General features: G+C 37.2%; 1 protein-coding gene and 1 pseudogene across 1 annotated transcript; one reads left to right on the top strand and one right to left on the bottom strand.

Annotated features, from left to right (window-relative positions):
- Window positions 1-491: 491 nt before the first annotated feature.
- On the bottom strand, window positions 492-2750 carry LOC132166315 (pentatricopeptide repeat-containing protein At1g31430-like; annotated as a pseudogene).
- Window positions 2751-6201: 3451 nt separating this feature from the next.
- LOC132165523 (GDP-fucose transporter 1) lies at window positions 6202-7995 on the top strand. The gene has a single exon (XM_059576126.1). It carries the CDS (start codon window positions 6786-6788, stop codon window positions 7839-7841), a length of 1056 nt encoding a protein of 351 aa, XP_059432109.1. The 5' UTR covers window positions 6202-6785; the 3' UTR covers window positions 7842-7995.
- Window positions 7996-8798: the final 803 nt, after the last annotated feature.

Raw genomic sequence — 8798 nt, forward strand, 5'->3', positions numbered from 1 at the left:
ATTTTATGGGCCTATTCTTGGCCGTTGGGCCCACAATTTGATGGACTTGTAGTGTGAATTTATTCCTAACAATCATTATTAAATATTAGCATTTGAGACCTCTTATTTGTGTATCTCCCGTCTTCTTTCATACATTTTTTTTTTCAAATTAACTATATATATGCATGGAGATGGACAGAAGATGCACCGAAGATGTAAAAAAACAAGTGTTTCTTTTAGCAATTGCTTGATTAGAATTTGTTAGTTAACTTTTTAGAACTTGATTCTTGCGGCTTATGTGTTAAGTAGAAAAGATTCACCTTTGTTCTTATGCAAAATGCCGTTTTCTGAGGAGAATGTTGTTAGCCTTTTAATTTCCTTTTCTTTTATGTGTAAGAATTTTGGATTTTACGATAACGGGCAATTTGAAAAATTAATTTTCTATGCATGGGACCCAAAATATATAATCTAAACACACTTATTTATGTATAGAGTTATTCTGCAAACAAATATCTCAAAAAGAGTTAATATTAATTGTATAGGGGGAACCACATGGTCCACATCCCTCTAATAGTACCTACACCTTAGGAAAAACCAATGTTTTAAGACAATTAAAGCAGAACGGGTCGCCTCTTTAGCTTCTCCAGAAACTGGGTCTTTGACTAGCTACTTCACCCCTCTCTCACCTGAGAAAAGTGATCATGGAAGTCTGGCTGCACAATATATAATCTGCATGCAAATTGTCATAACTTTTCTCAGCGTACAATTGTGATTGGAAACATTCCCGAAATGCAGCTTGGTTCATCACCAATAAGTTGGAAGCAGAATTTCTTTTTCCATTTCCCTTTCTTCTGAACCCAACAAGGGTCTTGCCACTCTATCCAACATGGAATATATTTCTCTCATTTCTGGACAATTCCATTAACCTCAATTGAACTACACCCAGGAACCTTTTTGACTCCAAGATCTTTCATTTTCCTTCTCACTTTCATTACATCTTCCCATCTGTCTGAAGAGGCATAGATATTGGCAAGAAGTGTATGACTACTAGAATCACTTGACTCAATTTTTTCTAGCCATTCAGCCACCCTTTCACCCATCTCAACGTTGCCATGGACTCTGCAAGCACTAAGCAAAGACCCATAGAGTGGAACTATTATCTCACTATTTTCTTTAGGGACTTCTTCTATCAATTCCTCTGCTTCGTCCAACTTTCCAGCTCGACCAAGAAGATCAATCAGGCACCCATAATGTTCTAGTTTTGGCTCAATCTTATACTCCTTGGTCATGGAATTAAAGAAATGGCGGCCTTCCTCAATCAATCCTCCATGATTACAAGCACTTAAAACACCAATAAATGCGATATCATCGGGTTTAGCTCCAGCTTGTTTCATTTCTGAGAACAATTCAAGTGCTTTGCTTGTCTTGCCATTCATGGCAAGCCCATAAATAATTGAAGTCCAAGAAGCTATATCTTTTTCCTTTAGGTCATAGAAAACTTCCAAAGATTTCTCAACGTGCCCACATTTTGCATACATTTCTATAAGAGCTGTGCCGACAATTGCATCCACCTTAATTCTATTCTCATCTATGTATCCATGAATCCATTTTCCTTGCTCTAGAGCTCCCAATTGAGCACATCCAGTTAGGAGAGCAACTAGAATGAATTTGTCTGGTTTAACCCTTCTAATTTGCATCTCTCGAAATAACGCCACAGCTTCATCAAAACGGTTAAACTGCACATACCCATTGATCATAGCTGTCCAAAGGATTATATCCCGAACTGGACTCCTCTCAAACAACTCTCTAGCTTCATCCAGCTGACCACAGTTTACATACCCAGACACCATACTAGTCCAACAAATCACATTTTTCTTTGGCATCTCATCAAAAATTTGCCGAGCTACACTCAAACACCCACACTTGGCATACATGTCTAACAGCGCATTGCTAATTATAATAGTAGCTTCAAGCTCGTTTCCAACAGAACTGTGAATTTCCTTACCAAGCTCCAAATTTTTCAATGCTGCACAAGCTGATAGAGTGCTTACAACTGTGGCTTCATCAGGCTTCTCATTGCCCTCTCTTCGCATTCGTTGAAAGACATTCACAGCATCCTCAAACCTCCTACACCTAACATACCCCGAAATCATAACATTCCAAGACACCGTGTCTCTCTCAGGCATTTCATCGAACAACTGCTGGAAATTCTCAACCTTGCCCAGTTCAGCATACATGTCTATGAGTGAGTTACAAACATAGGTGTCAAACTCAAGCCCAGTCTTCACAACAAACCCATGAACCTTAGCGCCCTCCCAAGCCTCTCCTAAGCACCCTATCGCCTTGAAAACAAACGGGTACGTAAAGTTATCGGGCCAAAGGCCATCCTTTCTCAATTGCCCAAAGAGCCAAAGGGCTTTTCTAAAGCTACCCTTCTTTGCAAATGCTTTGATCAACACGTTGTATATGAACACGCCCGGTTCTTGGATGTAATTGAAGATTTTCTCCGCGTAGTGCAAGTTCCCAAGAGATGCGTCTGTGCAGAAGACCATCAGCTTGTTGAGGGTGTCCTTGTTTTGGTGGAGCCCGAACCCGAACATCTGCGTCTGGATTTGTTTGAGCTGGGCCATGGATTTGCAGTTTCGGAGCCACTGGATGCATGATTTCTTGGTCACTCCGAAAATCATGGATGATTTCATGATTTCTTGAGCATGTACTATGTGAGGTTTGTGCAATTTCAACATTGTGAGCATTACAAATATTTAGAGCTCTATGGGCTTTTGGGCTCACTTGGTCGCTTTGAAGGACAGTAAATCTTTCGCTAGAAATAGCTCAATATAATAATAGGTTAATTATTAATTATCTTAAGATTATAAATCAATAAAAAACAATAAATTTAAATGTCATAATAAGTTATCAATATTTATTAATTTTTTTTTAAAAAAAAAAAAAAAATTGATGATAAAAACAAGGTTAAATACCTTATTCTCCCATTTGGTTTAACAACTTTATTTTTTGCCCCTTAAGGTTTAATTTTTATCACAGGAGGTACCTGTGGTTTACATAAAAATGGAGATGGTACCTCTGTCTAAATTATGTCAAAAATTTGGCAGGAAGCCACGTCAGAACCATTAACAAATTGACACGTGTCCATATAATTAATTAAAAAATAGGATTAAATACCTTATTCCCCTTGTGATTTAACTTTTTTATTTTTTGTCCCCTGGGATTTACTTTTTATCACAGGAGGTACCGCTGGGCTGCCTAAAGACGGAGATGATACCTCCGTTTAAATTCCGTCTAAATTTGACGGAATGCTACATCAGCACCAATAAAAAATTGACACGTGTTCATATAATTAATTAAAAATAATAATTTTAAAAAAAATTAAAAAAACATTAAAATTTAATATTTAATTATTATTATTTTTTTTTTTAAGTTTGGGGGTGGCTGGCCAAGGGGAAATTTTTTTTTTTTTAAAAAAAATTAATTAAATATAATTTTTAATTTTTTTTGAAATTATTAAATTTTAATTAATTATATGGGCATGTGTCAATTTGTTATTGATATTGACGTGGCATTCCGTCAAATTTTGGACAGAATTTAAATGGAGGTACCATCTCCGTTTTTAGGCAAACAAGAAGTACCTTCTATGATAAAAAGTAAACCCTAGGGAGCAAAAAAATCTCTAGTAGCTATCGGAGGGGGAGAACCTTTGTTCTCCGGCCCTCCTCCCCTTTCCCTCTTCTACCTCCCCCCTCCCCTCCTATTCCACCTCTTTGGGTTTATCAAGCTGGCCTATTTACCTGATTCCCCTAGCTCTTTGTGCAATTTTTTTCCTTTTTCTTCTTCTCTGCCTCTTCCCCTTCCTTTGGTCCCTAGTTGTTTTTGTTTCTTTCTGTATTTGCTTTTGTTGTTTTTTCTACTTGTTTAGGCACACTTTGTGGGTGATGTTCTTGGAGTTTCACTCAAACTTCCCACCCCAGTTGAGTGCGCCGCCGATTTCCTCCGTGTACTCCGCTACCCATTGTCCTTTGCTGGGCCTTTTCTCGCGCCCCCACCGCGATGACTCGATGAGCTTCCAACGCCCCTTCCATTTTCGGTTTTCGGCGAGTGTGCGATCGGCTTTTCTTTCAGGCTGTTGTCATCCTTTTGGTGTGCTTTTTATGTTGTTTATTTCCCTGTAATTTTGTTTGGCTTTCCTTTTTTTGTTATTTCTTCTGTCTTGTTTTGTTTCTTTGTAATCGTTTTTGTTTTTGCTTGTAATAATGCTCGGTCCCCTCTCTCGATGCCGGTCGAGCTAGCTATTACTACCTCTCCCTACCGCCTGATGACTTTCGAGTTTGTTGTTTTGGTCCAGACCTTTAGGTTATGGATATAAACGTTATCTTAGCTTTTGGGTTGAGGAGGATGAGCTTTGGCTTAGGGTTCTCTGTCCTCAGTATCTAGGAATAAGAGCTACCTATGCATTGGTTTGAGTCTGTTTGGCACAAATCTGCTGTTTAATTTGAAAATTAGTCATAGGTTAGCGGATTTTGTTTGAGTCTGGAATATAATACGTCATCTTTGACGCTTGTAACCTCGTAGCTTCGGCTATGGTTGCTTCAGAGCTTTTGTTTTATATTATTTGAGCTTTATGCTCATTTATCAATAAATGAGACTGAACTGATTCATTTCAAAGAAAAAAAAAATAAAGAAGTTAAACCACATGGACAATATGGTATTTAACCCAATAAACAATTAATTATTTGTTAATTATTTCAACGCACTGTTTATTGTACAAAAGAAAGGGCTCTGACTCTGGGCCTAAAGAATGGCACACAAAAAAAGTGCTCTATTTGGGCCTAGTGAGCTTAAATGGGCTAACAAGGGCACGATGCTGGTGTTCCACAATAAATGTCGCAGCACCGACTTTTTATTTCTTTGACAAGAATGTTTACCATCCGACCAAAATTGTAGTTCCATTAAAATAGATGTTCTGGTTTGATATGATAAGGTTATTAATAAAAAAAATTTAGATATAAAAATATTTTTAATTTTAATAAACCTTTTATTTTTGTAAAAATATAAAGGCAACATTGAAAATTGAAATAATCAGAATTTTTAATTTTTTTTTTTTTTTTAAAATTGACATGTATCTGAAAATAATCAATACTATAAAATACTTTATATTGGAATAGATCTGTTTCTTTTATATAAGTGACATTTTTTTTTTCTTGTCATAGATGGGAATCTGTGTCAAAATTAATTACCATCTTTATTGGGCTGTCAGAAAATTGAAGTCTCGTGCTCGGGTTGGGAGAGGAATCAAATATTTCCTGACGATTTTAAGGTTTTTTTTTTTTAACCTAATTTATTAATGGTTTAAATTGAATTTCACATTTTTTTATGGGAAAAAAATTATTTTTAATCTTTCATATTATTTAAATTTAGTCAATGAGTTTTAAATTTCAAGAATAAAGTCATTTAAGTTTTGCTAAAATTTTAAATCGGTTTTTCCATCACTTTACCATTAAAGGTGATGACTTTCTCATTTGACACGTTAGAGCTCATATCAGCCGCCATGTCATTGTCAATGTTAATAGTTTTTCCTCTAATGACACAAATCCAAAACATTAGGACGACAAAAGAAGATATTTTTTGTTTTTTGTTTTTTCTTTCTATAAGTGACTTGGCTCTCAATAGCATTGATATTATGTGCTGATATGAACTTTGACGTGTCAATTGAGATACACTGACATATGACACCATTAATTTTGACCGAGAAATGACGGAGGGACCTATTTAAAGTTTGGGCAAAAATTAAGGACCATACTATTAAATTAGAAACCCAAAAACTAAATTCAAATAAGATAAAAATAAGGGCCAAAGATGAATTTAAAAAAGAAAAAAAATTATAGCACCTAAACCAAATATTTTTTTAATCCACCTCGGATGCCTATTTAACACGGATTGAAATTCACAATAATTATTTGTTTAAATTGTTAATATTTTGACTGAGAAATTTTATTTGAAATTTTCTTGCCCAATTGGGTGACAGGATAATTCAAAGTTTATTTAGTAGATAAATCTTATATAGGGTCTAATATTACATGCGGATTTACTACTAATCAGAAGGAAGACCGGTCAGCACGACTTCACTATTCCCTGAAAACGAAGTCGTTTACCGACCTATAATTCCACCGACGTTCCTATTTTTTGGCTTAGCAAAAGAACATCATATTGTTGTGGAAAATTGGCTCCCACCTCTATTCTTGCTTGTACTACTAAATCAACGGCATTGATTTTCTTCCAAGGCCGTCATTGCATTGGATTAGACTGCCTAAACCCGCTCCAGCTCTCTCACTCATCATATACGCGCTGCACCGGTTGTGTCTGGCAAATATTTTTTCGTCCTCTGACTCGAGCTGGGTTGTCTCCGATTCGCAACCGGCCTCCATTTTGCTCAAGATCTGTGTTCCTGTTTCTATCGGTGATGTGTACCTCAATCTCTCTCTTGGGTTTCATTTTCTTGCTTTAATCTCTGCTTTTATTCGATTATTACTGTTATTAATCTATAAGGGTAGTGAAATTCGGCGGAAATTTGTCCTATTTTCTGATATTAATTTTCTCCCACTCTATCAGATCGTCTTAATTTCAAATACCCACGTCTCAGATTTTGCTATGAAGTCGTTTCCCACTTCATTTCTTTTCGATTTTGACTCATATATCTCTCTGAGTCTGAATCTTGCTTTATAGCTCTTTAAATTGTTGAAGATCTACTAGATTTAGCGCCTATCTTTGTTGAAATTAGAGTGAATTTGATAATGTCTTCGATTCGATTCGATGCGACTAAGCAGTACTATGCCACGAGCAGTCTCGTGGTCGGGTACGCGCTTTGTTCAAGCTTGCTTGCTGTGATAAACAAGTTTGCCATTACCAAATTCAACTACCCTGGCCTTTTGACTGCATTGCAGTATCTAACCTCTGCTCTAGGAGTTTGGGTTTTGGGGAAGTTAGGATTTTTGCACCATGATCCATTTACTTTAGAGACTGCCAAGAAATTTTTGCCAGCCGCTATGGTTTTTTATCTGGCAATCTTTACCAACACAAATCTTCTTCGCCACGCAAATGTGGATACGTTTATAGTGTTTAGATCGTTGACACCCCTGTTGGTTGCTATAGCGGATACAACGTTTAGGAAACAGCCATGCCCGTCAAAGCTCACGTTTGTGGCGTTGTTGATTATATTGGGTGGAGCTGTTGGGTATGTGGCCACGGATTCGGGCTTTACTTTGACTGCATATTCGTGGGCATTTGCTTATTTGGTGACAATTACTACTGAGATGGTTTACATCAAACATATGGTGACAAATCTTGGGTTGAACACTTGGGGTTTTGTGTTGTATAATAATTTGTTGTCGCTGATGATGGCTCCGGTCTTTTGGTTTCTTACGGGAGAGTATGTTGATGTGTTTGCTGCGTTGGGAGCTAACTCTGGAAATTGGTATGAACCCGTTGCATTCTCTGCAGTATCATTGTCGTGTGTTTTCGGATTGGCCATCAGTTTCTTTGGGTTTGCAGCGAGGAAGGCGATCTCTGCTACAGCTTTTACAGTGACTGGTGTTGTTAATAAGTTTCTCACAGTTGCCATCAATGTGACAATTTGGGATAAGCATGCAAGTCCATTTGGTTTGCTGTGCCTTCTCTTTACGCTTGCTGGTGGAGTTCTTTATCAGCAATCAGTTACTCGAGCTAGCAGTGCTCCATCGCAGCGTGAGTCAACAGCATCGTCGAAGCAGACTGATAGCGAGAATGATGCAGATGATTTTGGAGATGAGAATCAAGGAAAGGGCGTGTCTGGTAAACTTGCTTCTGTATGAGAAATTTATGGTCTATGTTTCTTTTTTTTTCTTCCCATTGACGAAGAGGCTGAGTAGGTGTTTGAAGTTTTATGTCTAGTGTTAAAGATTTAAGAAACTCTGTATCAGATCATGTTTATTATTTTCCTTAGAATATGATTTCTGTTAGCATTTTCCCAGGCTTGTTTCTGCATTGCCAAATGATATTGCTTTGGTTCTTTACAATTCTCTGGTGATTTCATACTGCTTTCACGAGTAATGGTTGCATCTTGCATGTATTCTTGGCTAAGATAAAGCAAGTAAGCAACCCCCCCGCCAGATTGATTTTAAGGCCTTCCTGTATTGTAGTAGGCTAGTGGCCTTCAACGCAATTCTATGCCATAAATTAATGATTATATATCAATGAAAAGAATTTCTTCAGTATGTTGCAGAGATCTATTTCAACTAAAACTCCAGTGATGATGTAATCTACAACATCTCCCATATCAGGAACTAATCCTTTTCTTTCAGTAGACTTAAGAACTTGATTGCAAGTAGTTCGTTTTTCTCTCTATATTGTCTTATTTTTTGGCTCAACTGAACTGGGGGACCTTTCAGCCGGGTCAGCTTGTTGTTTGTGGAACGATTGTTTCTTCTTTCTATATAGGAAAGCATCAAATTATTCTCAATAAACGAGGTCGTAGATTTGAGGCTGATCCTGTCTGTCCTGCCTCTTGCTGACTTTCTGATGTCACGTGAATGTGGTCAGAGTGAAAAAGGTTTTTGGTGGCTTGTGGCCTGTGGGTAACCCCTTGCCTGCACATGACTGTCTGCAGGTTGATCTGAAAAAAAAAAGAAAAAAAAAAGAAAACCTTTGTTGCTGTGGATGGCATTAGCAGGAGGATCTTCTCTTTTTATATTGCTTTGCATGATCTACATATGCTACAATTTTTTCTTTTTTCTGGTGAAGAATATGAGGTTTAGGCTTTAGGCTTTGAT

The sequence above is a fragment of the Corylus avellana genome, chromosome ca11 (genome assembly GCF_901000735.1).
Source record: "Corylus avellana chromosome ca11, CavTom2PMs-1.0".
Lineage (NCBI taxonomy): Eukaryota > Viridiplantae > Streptophyta > Magnoliopsida > Fagales > Betulaceae > Corylus > Corylus avellana.

Excerpts from the sequence above, each read along its gene's own strand:
- LOC132165523 (XM_059576126.1), top strand. The coding sequence starts at position 6,786 with ATGTCTTCGATTCGATTCGATGCGACTAAGCAGTACTATGCCACGAGC.